Source organism: Bacillus rossius, chromosome 7, assembly GCF_032445375.1.
Source record: "Bacillus rossius redtenbacheri isolate Brsri chromosome 7, Brsri_v3, whole genome shotgun sequence".
In the NCBI taxonomy this organism is placed as follows: Eukaryota; Metazoa; Arthropoda; class Insecta; order Phasmatodea; family Bacillidae; genus Bacillus; species Bacillus rossius.
Window position 1 is genome coordinate 66,892,398 of NC_086335.1, and position 24,389 is coordinate 66,916,786.

At 39.7% G+C, this 24,389-nt stretch overlaps 1 protein-coding gene across 2 annotated transcripts in view; it reads left to right on the forward strand.

The window, feature by feature from the left end:
- Nucleotides 1-3,638: 3,638 nt before the first annotated feature.
- Nucleotides 3,639-24,389, forward strand: part of LOC134534261 (uncharacterized) — a 63,634-nt gene continuing 42,883 nt past the window's right edge. The window contains exon 1 of one of the 2 annotated variants that reach the window (XM_063372553.1): nucleotides 3,639-4,008. In XM_063372553.1, the coding sequence (XP_063228623.1) occupies nucleotides 3,942-4,008 (67 nt within the window). In that variant the 5' untranslated portion in view covers nucleotides 3,639-3,941. The remainder of the gene's footprint in view (nucleotides 4,009-24,389) is intronic. The other variant, XM_063372554.1, reaches the window with a different exon arrangement.

Genomic DNA, 24,389 nt, shown 5'->3' on the forward strand with positions numbered 1-24,389 from the left:
GTTTCTTTACCGACAATTATTCTGTGTAAACGCGTTTTAGCCCATTTTTTTTTTTTTTTTCACTCTTCTAAAAATACAGTTTCAAAGCGAAATACGAAAACAGAACTTCTCAAACGCTCTCAGCTTATTCTTAAATTATTTTCGTTAGCTCACACAGCTCTGAATCTTCATCAATTTTTAAATTGCGTGGTTTCTTCTGAAAAAATGTATCCGGTAGTTTACCGTTTCTGCCTGACTGGAAAATTTTCCAATGAGTAATATTCTCATTGAAACACACGGTAAATTCTAATCCGTTTCATTAAAACATAATAAAATAAAACAAATTAATGACTCTTTAGGTGACAAATAAACACAAAATGTACTATATACACATTAGCATACTCTCAGTTCAATACTTACTTATTTTAATTCAAAGTTTTTACTTGTATTCGAATATAATAGGAATGAATAAAATAATAATTTTACAAGTGGTATAAAAAGTTCGCAATAGAGATTAATACTAAAAACTATACAAACATACAGACTACAGTTGGGAAGGTTGTATTATTATCTTAAATTTTGTATATCCATGTTGGCATTGGGAAATTTTTCGGGAAAATTCTCCCCACTCACGTATATAGCAACATTACTGTGTGTTTTAAAAAGGTACACAATAAATTTCATTCTGAGGTTTATTTCTCGCTTATAGAAATAACGCTCACCCATTGCTTTATAAGACTTTAACACATTTATATAAATTGTAGACTGAAAAGCTTATATATATATTTTTTACCAAGTATTCTTACACTTTAGTACTTAGGTAGTTTTCATAAACTGATTTGGGAAAAAATATGCAAGTATTGACACAGATAAGCGTATCGATTGGGCCGCATTTGTGGGTTAGCAAAACGTAGAAAAAAAGGGGGGGGGGGGGGGGCTGATCTAGCAGAGTAATTATCAGTACAGATATTTACTTGAATATCGCAGTGTTGGTACACAAAAAATAAGTTAGAGTGCACATGAACTGAATTCTTTGTATTGAAAGATACATACATGCTTATCGTCAAATATAAAAATTATTAGATGTTTTCGCATACTATATAACTTGCGATGAATCAAAATTGAAATGACTGCAAATAAGTCTATTTATCTGTCATCTAAGTTAAATAAAAAATATATATTTGGTGGAATCGTGGAATTAAATGGTATGTGGTGGCGACATGAGGTGTTATTTTCAAAGGTTAGGGTTTGGGTTGTTTGAAATAATTTTTTTTTTTGGAGGGGGGGGGGGGGGAGGGGGAGGAGTATAAACTAGTAAAGTTACGTCCCTGATTTCTGGATCAGCCATTCGTTGAAACAATGTCTATTATCTAAATTTTCAGAACCATGCAGCAACGCATTGCTTTTGCTTGTAGCTAAATAAATAAAAGGTATGAATAAACGCTCGCCATTTTTGGTCCTACGCGAAAACGACGCCTTCCCCGACCAGTCGCGAATGTCGAGCAATCAACGAACCAAACTCCACAACACATTTAGGCATGTACTGTTCTTCGAGTATAAATCAATCGAGAAAAAAGTTGTTAGAGAATTTAGGCACACAAAACGTTATTTTGTTAAAACTGAAACACCATTTTATAGAACACTTAGCCTACGCACAATTTTTTTTCCCTTGAAATGAAAAAAATACAAATTTTGAAAACCACTTTGTAATGCCCCACTATGAGGTGTAAGACCCTTCACAGTTACAGATTAATAATTCTCTCTGTCATGCGCTTCTGAATCTTTAATGGGTACCAGTACCCAAAGGTACCCAACTTAATTATTTATTAAATAGAAAAATAAGTTTAATACTAAATATAATATGTTTATTATTTAACATAAAAAAATAAATGACAAACCAGGTTGCTTATACTTGTGAATAAAAGGAAAATACATATTATTTAGCTAATAAAATTACGTTGGGCACAACAGATACAAAAGTTCATTTGGTTAGGAGATAAAAAAATAAATTTAGCTAGTTCAGTATTCGTCGGTTCGCATGAAATTCAAAATCTTTCAAAACCTCTGAGTGAAGTCATACAAAACATTAATTGTGCCATAGTTCCAAGAAAACTAGAGGCTTTAATATTATTCAAAGACGATTGACTTAAAACAATTAGCATAATCAGACAGCAGATGGTCACTAACACAATTAGTGCTATGATTCGGTGACGCGGCAGTTCAGTATTTAACATAGCATATAGTCATACCTGATGATTTGACGATATATGGTTTTCAGATAGAGCCCCAATATAACCAATACTCTCAGAGCTTCACCGAAGCTCGGGGCGTATTTTTCTCGCCAATACGAGAGACGTAGCGATGCTATATAATATTTAAAATGTCACGTCGGCAAGGCCCGATGCGACAACACACACAAGCCACAATATGGCACACTAAAGTTTTTCTTCTCTTACAAAAATTAATAGTGTCTCTAACAACAATGTCTTTAAAAGATCCACCGATCTATCGGCCAATCACCGGCCTTGAATTAAGCATTTAAAAGATATTACATTTAACATTATTAACATAGAGAAAGGTCTCAAAGCAATATCCAAAACAAATATAGAAGTTAATTAACATGAAAGATATATAAATTTGGCACGAATAAAAACGTAAACAAATACTGAAAACATAAATAAATTATTTAAATTAAAGTTTCAGTGTTCTGTGATCTGATGTAGTATCACAACTTGAACGCTAAAAAATTTTTTTTTTTGCTTCAACAAACTTCTTATAACAAACATTTATTCAACCTCCATGCAAACAAACCACGTGCCCTGGCCGAGACACTAAACCATCGCTCATCAAACCCTGCAGTGTAGACTGAAATGTGCACACAGGAGTGAAGGTGGTTGCATACACACACGTGATTTATTTATTTTGCGAACGAATAAAAAAAAACGCATTCTGTTATAGATTTATGTGTTTCCTTAACGTAATTCTGATTATAACATAAGTAGTAACATCATTTTGAAGCTAGAATTTCATATTGTGGACAGAAATAGGCTCATCATAAGCACTAACTTTATCCATACGGATTTACCATGCATAGATAAAACACTTATGATTATATAAAAACTTACTCATGTGACCTAAATAAATGCAAACGCAATTGTACGTACGTTTAAAAACTATCAGTTACTCTAATAAGGTCACTACATGTTTTAATATATATATATATATATATATATATATATATATATATATATATATATATATATATATATATTTGGAAACCTATTAATTTTATTATGTATCCTCTTGTTTGAAGATTTTAAACTAAAAAAAAAAACATGATTATCATCAAATTAATGTAAACTTTAAATTTTATACAAAATCTGATAACAAGTTTTATTATGGCTTCATTGAAACACGCTTCGAAATGAAACCTAGATTATCTTCATGTGTTTTTGAGCTTTTGTGCGTCTTTTAAATACATTTTCGAAACACCTAATTATCTATGCAAAATTTAACAATAAAAAAAAGCTGTAATGTTAAGTACTACTTGCAAATCATCACCGGCAAAGAATTATTAGTTTATTTCGTAATAGGTAGATAGCGTTCGTAGTTGCTGTTCTGTGCTGCTACCTAGCGGCAGACTCTCAAACCAGTACCAGCATGCCGCGCGCTGTTTCTCCCGGAAGATGCAACGAGATTCGCGACCTGTAAATCTGTGCGGTTTCGTGGGTTTCAGTATATGGTCGTTGGGTTTCAGTGCATTCGCACGAGAGGTCGTCCTTCGCTTCGGTGTAACCATAGACCACGTCTGATTTTCAAACGGTACGAACGTGCCGCGTTTCTGCTGTTAGCAACTCATTGCACATATCGTACATATACTATTTAATTCTCAAATAAATTTAAATTTCTACTCTCGATGTAGAAAACAAATTGTGATATTATGCAGATTTCTTATACCGTAAATGTACCGGTTCTTGATCATGTGCATCATAACTTTTCCAGCTTTCATACTTTTCGTTCTGGCAGAAGGTGAGTTTACTTCCTATTTAAATTAACCGCCAACTAATGCATTTCAAACGCTTATGCACCTGTCTTTTGTTATTTTACACACATTATGGGAGAAAGTTATTATGTGTTTAATTAGTAATGAAAATATCACCAGACAAAGAAACTTTATTTATTAATTATAGGTTATCTTGTAAAACCTTCGTGCGCTAATACAGTTTTCGAAAATATCTATCGTGCAAGTACTATATGGAAATTTCAATATTCTACTGTTTTGTTATTATTTACAGTTCAGTTGAGTTTAATATTTTTGACGTAGTTTTCATTAAATATCCTTATACAATTACTATTTAGCAAAATAAATCAGGATGGCATTCTTACGTAAGAAAATAAATTTGTTAGGTAGGCAAGTTGTGAACATTTTTTTAAAAAAATTGGACATCGTATTAAATGGCAGTTTGTTGACTACACTCAGAACTCTTTTTTTTTTTTTTTACATCGTATTAAATGACATTTTGTGGACTACCATCAGTAACTTACCACTCATTATCGTTTTTACTTAATCGTATAAAGTATATCAACAACTAACCGCATTACACAAGCCAGGCAGTTAGTTTGACTCTGTTAACCGATGATGCGCATGTATACCACCGCGGAATAATCTCACTTAGTCTCTTCCTATAGTCATACCGTGGACACTACCCGTAGCGATGGCTTGGGACCCATCATCATCATCATCATCATCACAACAATACATACGGAATCCTATTGTTGCGGCAACTACGAGTGTCTGGCTGTCTGTCAGGATGTGACAGGCTTCTGGGACGTATTTGTTTTATAATTGAAAGCTTTCATGTCCGATACTGAATACCTATTGTATCTCAAATCACGTGGACTTATTAGAAAAGAAGTAGGAAAAAGAAATTCATTGGGGGGCTCTTTTTGCCCTCTCTTTTGTGTGTGTGGTAATAATAACACACCCTTCTCTCTCTCTTTTTTTTTTCTCTGTACGTCGAATATTGTCCTCCTTTGCTTCGGCCCTGATGTACCACAAGTGATGAGTCCTTGTCGCGAAGTGACCCCGGGTAGGTAGGTCGGCCTGGGAGGGAGGGGGGGGGGGGGTGCACGGCTCTCCTGATGTCCTCGCGGCAGTGATCGTGCGATGGTTCGCCGTTGCCTTCCGTAGCGGAGAATCATCGGAGGGACAAAGCAATAACGAACTCGCGAAAGGAAAGTACACTCTTTCCACGCGTGACGAAACCCCGACCCGAACGGGAGTCGAGTTCGGGACCTTCGACCCACACACGGCTCTATGCTCACGATGTTCGCCACGCGAGTGAAATACAGCCAGCTGCATCTCAGGTGGGGAATCCTTCTTTTCACAGACGAGAGAGCCAAGCGCCCGATCGTGCATCTTCTTTTTTTTTTTGTTCATTGTAAATAAATTTGGAGGTGTTGATAAAAGGATACTAATGGTCAATTAGGTTTGGTTAGCTACATTGTAAATACTTTAAGACATTGTGGACGGTTGATTTGGTTAGGATAGCTGCATTAAATATACGAAAAAAAAACATAAACTTCGGAGAACTTCGGGTTTTGGCTCTCTCGTCTGTGAAAAGGCTTCCCTCTCAGATGTCACTGGCCACACAAAGCTGTGTTCGCTATGTTGGCGACATCGCCAGGTGTTTTGGTCCTCGACTATTTTTTTTCTAAAACCTCGCTGACTTCGCACATGCGCAGATTATATATATATATATATATTTTTTTTTTCACTTGTAATAATTGTGCAGTACATTTGCGTTTGCTTTTCATGAAGTTTGATTTATCTCAGTATTGTTCTTTAAACAGGGTCAAGTCGACGGATAAGTTAATTTAAAATCTCCATGTTTGTGGAATAAATCGATGGAAGGCAGCATATGCAGGACAATGCCTGGGATACGATTCCAAGGGAAATGCTATCGAACTGAGTTGAATTTATCCTGAAATAATCCATGAATTTTCGTTTCGCTCTCACAAAGCAACTGCTTTATCATATGGTAAATTATCCAAATTCTTTTGCCTTTATATTAAATACATGAACCGATTTCTTTTAACGTTTACATGCTGTGAGAGACAGCAGCATATTATCATCGTCGATTTAATGCAGTTTCTTTTTGAACATAAACCAATCCAGTTTTTGTTCTGTTTGCCTTGGAAAAATTTCGAAAATAAAAAATTAAATATATTATTTAAAAAATAATAATAAATTGTATTTTTTTATTATTTTTTATTATTATCATGACAAACGGTGCAAAACTGTAATGGTGTATGTCAAAAAAAATTGCATTAAATCGAAATTCCTGTTGCATGAATCATTTAAAGAAACGTATTACCATCGTCGGAATCATCACTGGAATACCACGGCATGCTTCTCTCCGACATCGCGAACTGGACTGTCCTGTCTGGCAATGACGGTTCCAGGAAGACCTCTCGGGCAGGGCTCTCACACACAGGAGGATGCGGTTAGTAATCATGACATTGCCCTTGGGATATTCACAACATATATGGTCTCAAATACTGACATTTAGTATTTTCGTACAAATTTTGATTGAAAGAAGAGTTTAGCACATTAACGAAAGTATTTAAGTTAACATTAATATTCCCTACAAAGAAATAAGAAGTAAAATTTGGGCTCGGAAGGGGCTATCGCCCCCTGCGCCCTTCCTTTGGAGCCGCGCTTGGTGTCTGGCCGCCTGGCGCAGCGAACATAGCGAACATAACGAACATAGCGAACATCGCGAACGAAAGCGTGACGCTCAGAGGGTGACGTAAAGAGCAACGATCAGTAGAGACCTGAAAAATTCGCGTGTTCATTTCGCAATAGACTGACATCCAAAAAAGTATACCTTCGTACAGCTTCTGCGATTGGCCCACATTTTATCTGGGGAACTTCGGGCCAATGGAAAAACCTAAACCAAGAAAGTGCCGAATCATGGAAAAAATTGGTTAAGACGTCTCACGAATCAGCAGCCAATGAACAGGTGTCATTTCTCCGAGTTTGTTAAGTACTGTAGAGTCTATCCTAGAGGTCAATGAACCCGCGAATTTTTCCGGTCCCTAATGATCAGGAAAGGGTGGGAGGGGGTCTCAGGAATGTGGCGCTAGGTTGCATCATTGCATCGTAGCTCACATCGCATATTTGCGCGCTCGCATACTTGCGCATTCCCATACTTGCTTACTCGCAATTTTTTTTTCATCACGTAGGTATATATGATTTTTTTTTAAATTCAATAATCTGCGCATCTGTCCATCTTACAGAACAAAAAAAATGAAGCTGTGCTGGGAAGATGAAAAACTCGTGTCCACTAGCAGCCTGGTGGTACTAGAAGTAGCACATAGGTTTGTTTGAATCAAACATACATTTGTTTGTATATGACAAAACAGATATTTACTTACCGCAACAAAATATTTTGTGGGCCTAACGAATTTTGGCATGTAAAAAAAAATATTTCTTAAAAAAAAGTGCATTTGAGTTGAAAAACACTTGGGTCAACAAAATATTTCATACTGCATGATTATTGTCTGAAGCAAACACACCTGTGTGTGACGATGAAGGGGCGCTGGCGGGGCGAATGGACGAGGCGACCGGGGGGTAGGTGCCCCAAGAGAACACGCCGGCTGTCGGCAACGTCCGCCACGGTTCCCACCCGTGAAGCACATAGGGCGTGATCGACCCAAGCGCGGCTCCAGAGGAAGGGCGCAGGGGGGCGATAGCCCCTTCCGAGCCCAAATTTTACTTCTTATTTCTTTGCAGGGAATATCAATGTTAACTTAAATACTTTCGTTAATGTGCTAAACTCTTCTTTCAATCAAAATTTGTACGGAAATACTAAATGTCAGTATTTGAGACCATATATGTTGTGGATATCCCAAGGGCAATGTCATCCTCCTGTGTGTGAGAGCCCTGCCCGAGAGGTCTTCCTGGAACCGCCATTGCATGGACCCCGGCTGCCCTTGGAGACAGGCGCGCGATGCGGCAGCTGTTGCGAGACGTGTTTCGCACCGAGCTATACGTAGAGACCACGGCTCCCCACAAGGGCGGGACTGGGTGGACCCCTGGATCCAGCCCTGTTTATTTTCATCTCAGCGTGTGAAATAAATACACATACTCGCTGTGGTTATCTTAAAGTAAAAATAATTTTATAAAAAAATCTTAGTTTTGACTTTTAAAAATAGTAACCATAATTATACCCGGTATTTTACGGTTAAAATAACATTCTAATAAGGGTGTAAGTAAGAAATAACCATGCAATTAAAATGTAGCACGTCACTGTAAAATTTTGGCCAAGTAGGGGGAGGGGGGTTGTGTGTCTCCTCCGATCCTGGGTGCAGGGCCCGTATAATCGAATGCGGGGGCCATGGTACAGACTGTTACAGACTGTTACACTGAGAGTGGCGCACGAAGCTTTGGTAACTTCCTACGTGCGCAGGATTTTATTTGTGCGTTTGTGTTATATATGTGTGTGTGTGTGTGTAGAAGGGAGATTCTATCCTTTAGTTGGTTTTGATGATTAATTTTTTAAGGACATCCGGGGGGGGGGGGGGGTGAGGGGTATATATATCACCACCCCTTTGGTTATTTTCAACCTTGTAAACCTATTACAGAACTCTTATGATGTTCTTTGAGTGTAATAACTTTTCCCAGTTTAGTTTTAAACACGTTCATATTTTGCAGTTCTGTTTGTTTTCACTGCATGTGTTTGTGCATGGGTTCGTGGGAAAAGGGGGGGGGGGGTGGTACCGCCACTCGCTTTGTCGCTGACTCACTGCGCGAGCGCCCAGGAAAAGTTTTATGGTGAAGGAGTGTTAAGAGTATAAACATTCTGACACCACACGTATTACTATTTTTTTTCTGGAATGACTATTATCCGAGTCCCATTCCTGCGATCTTCTCTAGATAAACATCTTTCAATTTATGTTTAGTCATAAATCTAGTCACCAGGAATTTACTAAAAAAATATTTGCGAACTGTAAAATGTCACGTAAGTGGTATTGATAATGAAAACTTGCATTCATTTTTACCCATACTAGACAACAGTTTGTGAAAATCTTGTGACATAATTAGTAGCTAAACACGAAATAGAGAGAGAGTTACAGGAATAGTAGCTTTTTAGTACGTGTGATAGTTAGTATTAATATCAATAAAATAAAATAACTAGGAAGTTGTAAGTGAAAGCCTTACGGGAGGTACCTAGCAATCCCACACGCCATTTTCGGCGCCTTGCACATAGAGGCGACTAGGCACCTGGCGTGCCTGGCAGTTACATCCTTAGCACGCCTGCGGTTCTGGAATGCCATTTAAAATTCCTCATTCAGCTTGAAAGATAGACGGTATTGTCAAAACTTAACAATCCATCCATATATATAAATATAATTCTGTATGCTGGGCCTAGTGCCTAGGTTTTCTGTAGCTGCCTTTGTTGAATTTTCGATTTTGCCGTAGCTGAAGAGACTTTAATGAATGTGTGTATATATATATATATATATATATATATATATATATATAAGAAATCTAGGATTAAAGACACAATTCTGTGTGTGGCGTATGACTGTATGTTACCTTGGTGTGAGACCAAGGAAATGAACTTAGTAACGCACGCAATTAAAAAAAAAAAAAAGTGAATTCCGGATATTCACGTTCGAATCTCGGCCCGAAGTTCTGATATCGGGTTCCCGTGGTTTTCCTGAAATCATCCCCGGGGATGCCACTGAGTCCTCGACCAGTGATGCTGATCTGTCCGCGTCGAGTAGTGATCTCCCGTAGCGACGTCATCCGCCGGCCTGCCCCAAGCGCGGCGCCTCGGCGGCGGAACCAGATGGACGCTTGACGCCGCGCGCTTGCGCGGTGACGCGGCGTCGAGTGCCCTTTCGCTCCGGGGTCTCTGGAGCGGCTCGCGGGGGGGGGGGGGGGGGGGGAGAGACAGATCACTCGCCATGCTCCCGCCGTCGTCTCGTCGCCTCGCGGGAACACGGCGAGGGGCAGCGCGCCAGCCACTCGCGGCGACCACAGCGACCTCCACCAGCCGACACCGCGAGCCTCACCTAGACCAAGTGGATCTTGGTAGGGAAGACTCTTTAATGGAGAGACCTAAGAAGCACATAAAGTTCTGCCATTCCCGATTGCACCCGAACAATATATATTCACCTTCGGCCAACTTCGGGAATTGGTTTTTATTTTTGCGCAGGAAAAAAATGAATTCAAATATTAAAAGTGGTCGGTTAGGTTAGCTACATTAAAACACTTTAAAACACTATGGATAGAGACCTGAAAAATTCGCGGGTTCATTTCGTGTTCTGCTAAATCTAATTATACCTTAGTGCGGCTTCTGCCATTGGTTCACTGTTAATCTGGAGGACTGAGGGCCAATTAGAGACCATCACTCATAGAAGTGTCGAATCACAGGCCGCCCAGTCGAGACGACTCACAAGTCAGCAGCCAATGAACAGTTGTCATTTGCCCGAGTGTGTAGAGGATATTGGAGTCTATCCTGAAGTTCCTTGAACCCGCGAATTTTTCCGGTCTCTAACTATGGACGGTTAGTTAGGTTAGTATAGCTACATAAAAATAAACAGAGAAATATAAATATATATAAATAAACCCGAGGTTGGCCGAAGGTGAATTGTTCTGGTGTAATCGGGAATGGCAAAACTTTATGTGCATCTTAGACTTCCCCTCTTTAAGTGTTTCCCACGCCAAAGCCTATATGCGAGCCTGACTTCAACTAAGTGTATCTAGGTAGGGAAGACTCTTCAAGTACATCCCAGGCCGAAGTCTATACCCCTAATATTGCAGGGTGTTAGCCATGCAGGAGGGGTAGCATGCATCGTGTGCTAGGAGGGGGATTGGCCAACCATTCCTTACTCCCTAATACTTCTTAACTCTAAACTAAAAACTAGGTAAGTTGGGCCCAGGTAAAATCTGCACAGACACAGGGGAAAACACTGGGGCATGCGTAATGTGTAGGCAGGTTGGCAACAGGAAACAGAAGGATGGTTCAGGAAGAACAGCTGGTCGGAGTAGAAACAACTACCGAGGAAGTTCGGGAAATTAGATTGGACATCTCTGTCAGCATTGAGTTTGAGCGCGTCTGGATTACGACATAGTTCTAACCCTTTGTATCTTGGTGGTATTTTCAACATACCGCAATGGATATAACATTTATCTAATCGTTTCAGTGGAATTGGAAGAATATCATGTTCACCTTAAACCTTGCTACCAAGTACGCCCATGGCTGGGGGGGGGGGGGGGGTGTCTAGCTCTCAGGGAAAGGAAAAAAAAAGTGTAGTCTGATGTTTTTTGTTTCAATAAAATGATTTAAAAGTCAGTATCACGTGGAAGTGGTTCATCACTAATATATATTTTTATATAATAGAACTGAAACCTTTTATGGCTACTTAAAATTCACCATTCATCTTAGAAAATATTAAAAATTCTCAATACCCCCAGGTCTAGTCGCCCCCCCCCCCCCCTCTTTTTCCCCTACGAATAAGCTGAATTCATTAATAGAAAACAGTCGAAACATTTTCGTTGCGTGGAATATGAAAAAAAAAAAAAAAGAGTTTGATTCATCCTTTTGGAATATATATATATACATATGTGTGTGTTGGTGTGTGTGTGTATATCGACTGGAGAAAATGTCAGAATTTGCATCGTAATCATCAACAGACAAATTATTTTTAAAAAGCGATAATTCGTTTATGTAAATTTAATATTCCCTATTTTTAAAATAAAAACAAAGAATTTTGTGTTGGTGGTTGCTAAATGAAAAAAAAGGAGGGGGGGATGCTCTTGAAGAGAATGTTCAGATTTTAGATAGGCCTACTTTATACGATACGATTCTACACATTGAATCGATTTAACAAGAGATTAATCGAATCTTTCGATTCTGCCCGTCACCGCTAACGAGGACTCGGCACGTGTGTGTGTGTGTATATATAGCCGGTGACGGGTCGGCCGAGTCTCGCGCCGGTCGTGATTTATGGCCGTACGCATCGCCGAGGCTTCATTGTGGCGCGCGGGGCGCATGCGCGACATTTAGCGCGCGGCTCGCTGGCGGGTCGCCAGGGCTGTCTAGCCCACGGGAAGCCTTCATTTCACAGACGAGAGAGCCACGCCCGAAGTTCCCCGAAGATCATGCTCGCTTTTTTTTCCCCATTCTATCTCATTGTGTAAACCGGTGTGGCATTAAATTTTGCGGTCGATTAGGATAGGTCAGCTATATTATAAATACTTTAAAACATTGTGGATGGTTGGTTATATTAGGTAAGTATAGCTACATTAAAAATACTGTAAAATAATTTTATGTTTGCTCAGCAAATAACTTTTTAATATGTAGCTATCCAGGGCTAGGAAACCGTTTACATGACTTCACAGTACCTTTAAAGTAGCTATCCTAACCAAATCAACCGTCCACAATGTTTTAAAGTATTTATAATGTAGCTAACATAACCTTTTACAATGAACAAAAAAAAAAAACACCAAAGATGCACGATCGGGCGTTTTGCTCTCTCGTCTGTGAAAAGAAGGCTTCCCCTCGCCCACTCCCGCCGCGACCCTTCCCCTCCGCCGCCATCTTGGACATGACTTCTGCACGGTCCGGAGGGCGTGTCGGAGCGGTGACTCACCAGCAGGGGGCGCGCGGTTCTCGCGAAACGATCTGTTCGCTCGTGAGGTACGTCCGTTCGAGGACGCACCACAACGCCGAAATACCACAACGCCGAAATACCACAACGCCGAAATACCACAACGCCGAAATACCACAACGCCGAAATACCACAACGCCGAAATACCACAACGCCGACGTACAATAACGCCGTAAACCATAACGCCGAATGCCAAATTGACCGCAACGCCGACAGCTAGAAAACTGCTGTGTACCACAACGCCGAAATAGATTAACCCCGAAAAATGTCATTGCAGGACTGCCACAAAGGTTAGGTTAGGTAAGGTTAGCACACAAATTCATTCAGTTGTTTTTCATTTTGCTCCTGTGGCCCCATCCTCCCCGCAGCAACATTTTTCGGCGTTACTGTATTTCGGCGTTGTGGTACACAGCAGGTTTCTAGCTGTCGGCGTTGCGGTCAATTTGGCATTCGGCGTTGTGGTATTTCGGCGTTGTGGTAACGACCCGGCTTGGGTGTTATTTCCCGTCGTTGGTCGGTGTGGCAACATCCTGCACCTCGCGCACGGAGTTACGGGAGGGTTGGAGGGCTGGAGGGGGAAGGGGTGGAGGAGTGGAGGGGGGACGCGTGCAGGGTAAGGGCAGGCGGTGACCCGTGACCGCCCCTGACGCCCTACTTGGTCGCCGACACCCGTGAGTCACTGGGCTCCTCTTCCAGGAAGCCGGCTGTTCCCCGGCAGACGCGAGACGCAAGACCGGTGCCTTCACGGAAGCGCGGCGACAAACAATCTCCTCGTGTCCGGGGAAACACGCTCCGTACGGGGGCGCGTCGTTTTGCCTAAAATCGTTTTGCCTAATCGTGTTTCCCCATCTTCGTTTTGCCTAAAGTCTATTTGCCTAAAGTTGTTTGGCCTAAAGTCATTTTGCCTAAAAGGGTTTTGCCTAATCGTGTTTCCCCACCTTCGTTTTGCCTAAAATTCGTTTTGCCTAAAGTTAGTTTACCTAAAGTCGTATTGACTAAAACTATTTTGTCTAAAATCGTTTTGCCTAAAGTCGTTTTGCCTAAAGAACATTTTAGGCTAAATGAGTTTAGGCAAAACGACGCGTACTCCTCCGTACATCCAGGCTGCTGTAGAAGGTTCGGGAACAAAGTGTTTTGAGCGCGGAGCGTACAAAATAACGTGTCGGGGCAAAGTTGGTTTTTCGCGTGAGACTTACCTACCAATAATTTCTCGTAAACTGAACATTCAGAGCTTTGAACACATCCGTCTTTTGTTTACAATCCTATAGTTTTATTTTAAAATAAATATTCCCCAGTTAGCTGAAAATCATTCCCAAAATAATAATGTTATTTTTTTAAAATAAAATTTATCATTTCTGTATATAAAACAATTACGATATTTAAAAGAATTATAATACTTAGTCCAACCACTCACAACAGTGTTCAATGGATAAAAAAAAAACAGTATTTTTATAATTCAAGATAGGACTGTAGAACAGGTGTGAAAGTAATAGAGTTCACAGACTATCGAGGTCGTTGCGTGAATTGGCTTGGCTCATGAGTTTTAGCTGCGTGAATTTTTAAGTTGCAACTGCGATCCTGACGATGACGACTGCAATATCGACCGAAACTTCAAAGATTTTATCTTCAAACTTAAGTGCCTGAAACCCATCAAAGAAAAACCAACGATTGCTTATAAATTGTTAACAATTTGTTACTTTTTTTATAATTCTGAAAATAAACCTTAATCCTAAACGCGTTACTTACAATATATATGATTTGGTACATACTTATATTAGTTAGTAAAATAGCTTTTGGTTTACTGTTTACTGACTACGACTTGTCAGAGTATAACCACTGCCTGTCAGCTTAGATTTCGCGTGTCGCTAGGGGCATGCATTATTCGTAGGAACCGGAAAAATTCGCGGGTTCAATGACCTGCAGGATGAACTCCATAGTTCTACGTACACTCGGTCAAATGTCACCCACTCATTGGCTGCTGTCGTGTGAGACGTCCCAGCGTAGCAGCCTGTGATTCGATAAAGCTTTGGTTGGGTGTTTCTCATTGGCCCAGCGTCATCCAGGTGAGTTTTGAGCCAATAGCAGAGGCAGCACTGAGGTGTAACTATTAGTATTCTAGCCTATCGCAAAATTAATTCGCGAATTTTTCCGGTCTCTAACGATAGTTCGCTCTCAGAAGACTGACAGCGGTGTCAGCTGGAGAGGCCGTCTTCATCTGGAAGAGGTTGGTCACACTGCTACTCCGTGTTTATTACTGGTTCAGGGCCGCGCTCGGCCAGTTAAGTCATAACTCACGACCGGCGATGGAGATTTATCGCGAAAGCATCTTCTGCCGAGATGTATTCAAAACGCTGTATAGCTTATACTGACTCCATTGGTCTCGACAAGGCTTTTTACTATTGGTCTGCGAATTGCGACCACCTTGTGACAGATGACCCGCGCGACTGCTGGTATACATTGTTGCACTGGAAATGTTCACTACTTGTTGATCCCGTAACATGTGCCCATATTTGCAACGTTCAATTCCACATTAGTAACTAACAGTAGTACCTGTCGTTGACCGGTTAGACGGCCTTTCAGGTGCCAATTATTCTAATGTAATAAGCTCCATATTTTTGCGTTACCTTTTATTATTAAGCTTGTTACTTTGCTTGGTGAGAACCATCATCAAAGAGATACACGAGAGGTGGACCGTACTTTATTTTTCAACCGGAAACCATTAAATGGGTCTTCACTCGAGAACCGTACTGAACGATAAAATTAAACAATAAAGTAAACGTAAAATGCAGTACTGTATTGTCACTTTCCCTAAAGTGAGGAGTACAATGCTCAAGGTTCCCCCCTCCTCCTACTACGTCATCGAGCGCCCCACTCCTAAACGTTGCACTTTTCGTGACGCTCCGAAAAGTCATCGACTCGACTTACCCTGTCATCTGTAAATACATTTCCCCACGCGCGACAGAAGTGACACTTCTAGATTATTATGTATAGATAGACATAACTTATTAGTATTTTTTTTAGAACAGGAGATAATAATAAGGATGCGGGTATGATCTCAAATTAAAAAAAAAAAAAAAACTGAGGAGTAGACAAACACAAGCAGAGTTAAGAGAATCCTGTAACATCAATGCTACGTCACACCTTCCGGTCGTTACAACTAGCATACGGCATGCTACGCTACGTACCTCCCTTGCCGTCTTCCCATTCAACCGCTAGCGCATGCGTTAGTGCTGTCGCCATTGATATACTCTCAACTATGAAAAAAAAATTATTTTGGTTTAATTAACTGTTATAAAATAATTAATCTTGAGTGTTATAAGTTATAATATAAGTGTTATATAGTTATAATTTATAACTATTCTCACGTATACATACATTTACATTATTTACGTGTTTTACAGGATAATCTTGAAGGAAAATTAAAAAAAACCTGCATTAATTGGAGCTCGGGGCAAAATTTTTTTGTTACCTTGGACACTAATAATTGCAGAAAGCACTAGATAGACGTTTATTCGGTTTTACATGCATTATAATAACAAAACAAGGCAAGACCAGAGGCCGTGTTTGCGCGGAAGCGAACACCAGCGCCACCCTTGCAGCGCGCAGGACTGAGGTAACGGGTTCTCCGGGGGCGGGGACTGAAAATAGCGCGCGCGGGCGTCTCAGTGAGTCACGCGGGGGAGCCAGCGCGACGTGGCGGAGTGATACACGCGTCCAGCGAGCCGTCGACCCCTGACCCAACACGGGGTCACAGCCCGCTCACTGACCAGACTCGTCGATACAAGCGCGCTGCATTCATCCACCTGGTGTACGCCCGGCTACGATGTCATACGTTCTTTAACATGACTCATGCCGCGCCCAAACAAGTTTCACTTAGAAAATATATTTCTTTTTGACGTGATAACGTTTGATAAATCGATGATCGCCGGCTGCATGGACGAAAAATTGTCACGTTCCGCCTGAGCCGAGCGTGCAAGAACCGGCCAAATCACCGTGCGAGAAAATCTTCTATAATATCAAACAGGTTAAGGCGGGACTTTTTAACTAATTGTTCGTGATTATAGTTGAACAAATTATTTAAATTAAATTTGAAAAAAAAAACTGTAAGTAATATTTTAAAATTAAAAAGGTATGCAATTTTGCATCAATGTTTTCTTATGACGTTATCACGTAAAATTATCGTCCGTAAACCGACTTTACAGACAAACCCCCCCCCCCCCCCTTTTTAAAAGTCTAAACGGAACTTAACTATCGACGATGGTTGCGCTGCTTTACGTTGAGAAATGTTGGCATGGCGTGTGGCCAACCGGGAACAGAGGACAGACCGGCAGTTAGGCGCGCCGTGGATAGGGGCAGACTTTCCCGCGCGGCGCCGAAACTTCCTAATAAGGAGGCGTCGCGCCTCTCCCGGGCACGGCCGGTCGCGCGATGTTGACCTCTATGGCGGGCCCGCCGCGGCCTCCGGCAGGCGCTCCGAACAAGCAGTGGCGTCCCTGCACTCACATTCTCGAGGGGGGCCTCACCGCGGTGGCCGGGGGAAATTTTGCAAAACAACATTTTGACGTGACAACGTCTAATAAATCGATGAACGCCGGCTGCACGCACGAAAAAAGGGTCCCGTTACACACATTGTTCCGTACGCTGTGTCCCGTTACGCTCATTGTTCCGTTACGCTGTGTCCCGTTACGCTGTCGGCGAGTGCAGTAGGTAATAATAGGTTATGTTACAATTGACTAAAACATTATAATGATTCTTATAATTGATGATAGAAATTTGATTACAGTTTATCTATATGAAAACTTGTTCATAATTATATTTAAACTTTATAGCTAAACTCCAGTTTTGAAAATTAATTACAAGTCATCTACACGTGAACTGTTTCGTCGACTGTTTATAAAGTGAAGTGAAAAGTTAATGTGGTTTTCATTGCTTATTACAACAACAATTTCGGCAATAAAGGTTAATTATTTTAAAAATTTAAAATTTTTTTAAATTATTTAAATTTTATTAATTATTTAAAAAATTTTAAAAATCTGATTACTATTATAATTTCAAGTATTTATTCTTTTATTATTAAAATAAAAATGATTCAATTTTATTCATTAATGTATGCAATCATTTCATCAATGTTTTGTTATAACGTTGTTACGTTAAAATATCGTCCGTAAACCGACTTTACAGACAACCAATTTTTTTTAAAACCTATCTGGAACTTAAATCTCGACAATGGTCTTGTCATTTATTTTAAGAAATATTGATATCATTTTCCTGACAATCTTTACTCCGGTTTATTATGTCAATTTCAAAGATAAAATTCCGGTGAAAGTACAAATTTTGAAAGTTTTTCGGAAGTTAAATCATGAAAACTCAACTGAAATCGTAAGGCAATTTATTGACCAGCACTTGAAATTTCACTCTAACAAAAACTTAATTCTTTCTTTTCCCATTAATTTTTTTCACAGAAAAATTAAATTAAAAATGGAGAGCGTCGACATGGGGCCCGTGAAAGTGATGGTTATTTTGGACAAAAGCCATTGCCTGTTTTCACCGTGTGTCATTAGGAAAACCAGAAGAACGGACAAAGAAATGTTAATGCACAACCACACCCAAATAAGTCAAAACCAGCCAATCTTACAGCCCAAAAAGCACAGAGAATTCCTAAGGAATTAGCGAGAACAATATCACAGCGTAGGTGAACATAGTGTGCTGACAATGACTACCTATACAGTTCCGAAAAAAACTGTAAATAAAAATTAAAAATAATTGTCAACCCAGCGCCAGACAAAAATAACCAACGTTGATATTAGACAGTTAATCTGGACAACGAACAGACAATACAGTCCTCCAATGCGAACACATCGTTGAAATTAAACCAGGTAAACAGAACACAACACAACGACAGCACATACGAACACAAGACAAAACAGCTGCGACATTTCGGGATCTGAGATCTGCTCCCGACATCAGGCACAGACGCGGCCAATGGCAGGCGAGAAGTCCTCCGATTGAACTGAGAGCTGATTCTATTGGCTGGCGAGGATAATCGGTTTGCAATTATTTTTTGTTGTTGTGGTGGATTAGTTTTAGCTTTAATTATAAACGCATTCACGTATGTGATCGTTTCGCCAGGCAGCCGTTGCCAGTCTTCAGTGTCAAGACAAGGCGCAGTTATGTAGGTTGTATTTGGAAAATCTATTCCATATTGATTATTCAATAATATTTTAAATAAAATATTAAAATAAATAAAGTAAATGATTGTGTTTGGGACGCAAATCTGTAGAATCACTAAAATATTGTTACGAACGCGAGAGGCCAGACCACGATGCCAGGTTCGTAGCTGGCTGGCGGCCCTGCACGGCCACTGGCGTCACGTGCCGTGCCAAGTGACGTCCTTCCCGGCGCTGTTATCTATCGCTGATAGGCCTTGGGAATTCCGCGTGCATCCGCACGGAGTGGCGTGAATGAGAACCGCATTTCTTGATGTTTCGGGCGTCGGGTCGGGTCGGAATGACGCGACTCGTCACATCCGCTCTCGTCGGTTCGAGAAGGGCGCCCTAGGTACTTAAGCAGCGACTTCGGGTTCTACAACAGTTCCGCGAGAGTTCCGAGATTTCAGAGAGTTCCGCAAGGGAAGGGAAGTGCGACATCGGCGATAATGGTGAGAGAGACCCCTCCCTCCCCATCCTCCAACCAAAGTGGCGTGATATAGAGCAACGTGTATCGAGAGAGTGCGACTGAGTGGTGCGAGACTGTGTGTGGACTGGCGTGAGGTAAGGGGCGAACCACTGTCGAGCCTAACTCCAGAGGAGTACGATTTGTGGAACTTGGCAGACATTGAGTGACTTGCGAATAAAAAATTTTAAGTGCGAGTGATTGGTGATTAGACATTTTAAGCATAATTTTTATTAGTAATGTAATTATTAGTAATTAATCAAACTGTATTAAATCTTAACTGTGCTATCTTTTTTAAAAAAAAAAAAAACCAGTCCTCTCCACATATAGTCCGTAACAATATATTTGATTTTGAAAATATGTATGAAACTTCACAGGAACACTTGTCTCCAGAAGCAGTTATTCTGTGTAACCTATCCATTTGTATTTAAATGCAAAGTTTTAAAATAAACAATCTATCCGAATTTATTTGTGATTTGAAACTGGACAGTTAACAAAATATTATTTTTTTATTTTATTTTGAAGACATACATTATGAAGCTCTGATGTAAACTGGATACATGTAAGTAAAAAAAAAAAAAAATTAAAGTTAAACTGTTAAAATAGAGTTTGAGTTAAATGCGTTTGCGATGCGAAACTGTACCGTAGCCAAAATACAAAAAACTTTGAATTAAACTGTGTATGAAATAAGGGGGGGAAAAAACAGAAAAAAAAAAATTTGTCTGTAAAGTCGGTTTACGGACGATAGTTTAACGTGACAATGTCATAACAAAACAATGATGAAATGATTGCATACTTTTATGAATAAAATTGAATCATTTTAATTTTAATAATAAAAGAATAAATATTTGAAATTATACTAGTAATCAGATTTTTAAAATACAATAATAATTAACCTTTATTTTCGAAATTGTTGTTGTAATAAGCAATGAAAACCACATTAACTTTTCACTTCACTTTATAAACAGTCGACGAAACAGTTCACGTGTAGATGACTTGTAATTAATTTTAAAAACTGGCGTTTAGTTATAAAGTTTAAATATAATTATGAACAAGTTTTCGTGTAAATAAACTGTAATCAAATATCTATCATGAATTATATGAATCACCATAATTTTTTAGTGAATTGTAACATAACCTATTATTACTGCACTCGCCGACAGCGTAACGGAACACAGCGTAAAGGAACAATGAGCGTAACGGGATAAAGCGTAACGGAACAATGTGCGTAACGGGACACTTTTTCGTGCGTGCAGCCGGCGTTCATCGATTTATTAGACGTTGTCGCGTCACAAAATGCTCTGTGGTGAGGTGTAGTTGCGGTGCGCATACACAGTTCGAGGACCAATGACGTGCTCGATGCCTCGTCTCATGTCCGCCTCCAGGCCGGACATGGCGGCTGGCCGCCGAGACTGGAGGTCAGGTCCATAAACACGGATGTTAACTCGCGGTGGATCCTCGTCTCTTTGGCGCGGGCTGCGAGGGGGAGAGGGGGGGGCAGGCGGACAGGAAACTGCGCGCAGTAAAACCAGAGAAGCCCCGCCCACACTTGGCGGCGCCGACCACAGCTGACACTCCCACGAAAATACACCGTCATTATTATCATCATCATTTTTTAAAATTCTACACAACATGTATGCGACAACACAATGTAATTATTTTCGTAAATGGAACAGTACAGGCTGGAAAAAAAAAAAAAACATCTTTGTAACAACTGCTTACCATGACCACTTCGCCGCTACTCTATTGCTTGAATCTGTGTGTGAATGTGCGAGTGACTGGTTTTAATGTAGTAGCACCTATTTTTTTGATACTATTTTTTTGATGTTCAATCACTTTCCTTTTTATGAATGTCTATCCTTAGTTTTTAATTACTTTAAATTAGTTATGGTTGAATCTTTTGAAATAGTTAATATTTGAACATTAAGTTAAAATTTTGATTTGTTCTCTTAATATTTAGTCAACATCTGCTTATATCATGCTTAATTTTTAATATTCCACTATTTGATGTAGTTGCAGAAAAGTGGTTAAGTGTAAGAAAAGGCGTACCGCCTTAACTTCGTCACCAATAAATACGATAAATAAATAAATAAATATATAAATAAGTAAAATGACAGATATTTTCCAAAATTTTTCTTTTACACGAAAACAACTGTATCGCTTAAAAAAATAGTGTTCGCAGTAATGCTGGGATCGGATTCTTACCCGGGAATTTATGCTCTGTGTTGTCCCAGTACCTCCGATGGTTAAAAGTTTTTTGTAAACAGTTCCCATGAAATTCTTTCCGGTATTAAATCGCGCACATAATAAACATAACAAATTAAAATAAAGTTAAATTGTTAAATATTTGATTATTCTGAATGCTTGAATGAAACATCATTTAAAATATTGTCAGGAGTGAGGAAAACGTTTTTTTTTTTTTAAGTAGAGCCTAATTAATTTTTATACAGTTTTATTTACTCATAATATTTACATTAACAATTAAATCACCACACTTAATGTCTGTTCACAAACCACTAGGTATCTGTCCAGTCCTCACCGGAGCTAGGCTCGACAGTGGTTCGCCCCTTTCCTCGCGCCTGTCCACACACACAGTCTCGCGCCACTCAGTCGCACTCTCACGGTCCCGTCACTCCGCATCGCGCCGGTGTCGCCGCTTTTATATCAGTTGGCAGTCTTTCTGGAATGTACTGGAGTGGTTGTGACGTGTCGCGTCATCCCAAGCCAAAACCGACGATCGAAGCATCCAGAATAACGGCGCTTATTCACGCCACTCCATGCGGATTGTTCCAAAACACTAAGGGATAGTTAACAGTGCGATGGAATTACCGCTTTCGTAAACTGATGCAAATTAAATGAGATTTTGTCAGTATAATTGGCTAAATACATTTTTTTGCAGTTTATTGGTAGCTTTAAATTTACTCTGACAAATATTTTGCACTTTTACAATGACGCATATGTGTACCTACGAGTAAGTACAGAGATACATACAAAAACAGGACAAACATTAATTTAACATCATCAATTCATCCAAATGTGTAATTTAAAACGTTTATTATTGTAAAAGCAGGTGTTCATTCGTTTCTATTTACCTAAACCTGTAGAAATATATATATATTTTATAAACATTTGTGTAAAATTACTGTACTAGTTTTTTCGGAACTCCGCGACATAGATGTAAAATTACTTAACATTTGGTAATGTAAGTTTAATAATATTTTTTACAGTGTAGGTTCGTAAGTCGTGAAACTGCAGCTGCCGGTGTTTGGAAAGCCGAGCAAAGGGAGGATAATGCCTGTTCCGGGAAGAGACAAACACATTCCTCGGCCGAGAGAACCCTGGTGCCTGGCGCAGATGTCTGCCGGAGAAAGAACCAGTGGCGGAGGTCGTAGAGGCCATGCTACACTGTCAACCTGTCGCTACCAACACCTGCCAACACGTCGTGTCGAAGTTTGGGTGTCCTTTAGGGCAATCATATCTAGGGACTGGAAAAATTCGCGTTTTCATTGACCTCTAGGATAGACTCCACGATCCTATAGGTGCTTGGACAAATAACAGCTACTCATTGGCTACTTACTCATGACACTTGTTAACCGGGATACTCGTGATTCGATACTTCTTTTGTGGAGGGTTTTTCATTGGCTTATAGTCCTCCGGGTAAATTTTGGTCCAATCACAAAAGCAGCGTGAATTTAAACGAGTTTGGATTCTAGCTTATCGCTAAATCAATCCGCGAATTTTTTCCGTCTCTATTTATATCTGGTATAATATCTTGGACATACGTGTTGCACTGTTTGTCATGGGGAACAAAAAATTCAATAACGCAAATTAAAAGAAAAAAAAACATAATTCCACAGAGAACAAGCCCAAATCAGCTATGTCGAACAGATAAACCCAACCATGAACCTAAATAGCCTATTATGGACATCACAATGACGACAGCACAGATATAATACGTTCAAACTTAAATATTAAACAGCTTAAGAATTCAGTGGAAGGAATTTAGTCATGAAAAAAAAACATAACACAGAGGAGCAAACAACGAACTAGACAGATTCAACAATAACAGTAAATGCAGGCAGACAAAAAAAAACCTGGACAATGCAGCAGATATATATGCGCACAGCAATGAAGATACACGTCGTTGTGTTTTCCATACTATCTTGTTTATCTTCGACGCCATATATAATGGCATCGTTACCGTCCTGTGCACTGGGAGAAGACTGCGCGCCAATCCAGAGGCGACACCGCGCTAGAAGCACCAGCGAGCGTCGCGCTTATCACCCAATCACTAATCGTGTACACAACATTTTATTTGCTTTGTTCCCAACATTAAACATTTAACTAAGAGTATATATATATTTTTGAAAAATATAAATATATAATCTCGTAAATTTTTGCTAGGTAACTTTATCGTGCGTTGATAAATCTGCGTCCGAAATGAAATGCCGTACGAGATGTGAAACACTGACAAATGCATTAGTGTTATTTGTTTGCACGCTTGAATGAACTCGGGAGCCCCTAGCCTTAATAAAACAATTGCATAAACTCCTCAGTAAAACAACAGTTTTACAGCAGTCAATATATATTTATCTTAAAATATATTTTTTCTGTGATTTTTAAAACAACGGCTAGATTTTACTAAAAAAATTTTATTTCATGAAAAAATTACTTTTTTTTTTGCTAACTATGAGGAAAAAATTGGCAAATAAAATTCGTGTATATACATACGTACGCACGTTAGAAGTTATAATTATTTGGTTACAGCAAAAAAAAAAAACATTAATTTTATCATTTAAAAAAAATCAATTTTGTTTGCAAAAAAACTGTTACTGCGAATAGATGTAAATTTTTTGCTGAGATTAAAAATGCTACGTTCCAGTTTTAAGAGACATGTTTAGAACACAAGGGTTTTGTCATTAACAATGAATAGGGACCGGAAAAATTCGCGGGTTCAATGACCTGCAGGATGAACTCCATAGTTCTACGTACACTCGGTCAAATGCCACCCACTCATTTATTGCTGTCGTGTGAGACGTCCCAGCGTAGCA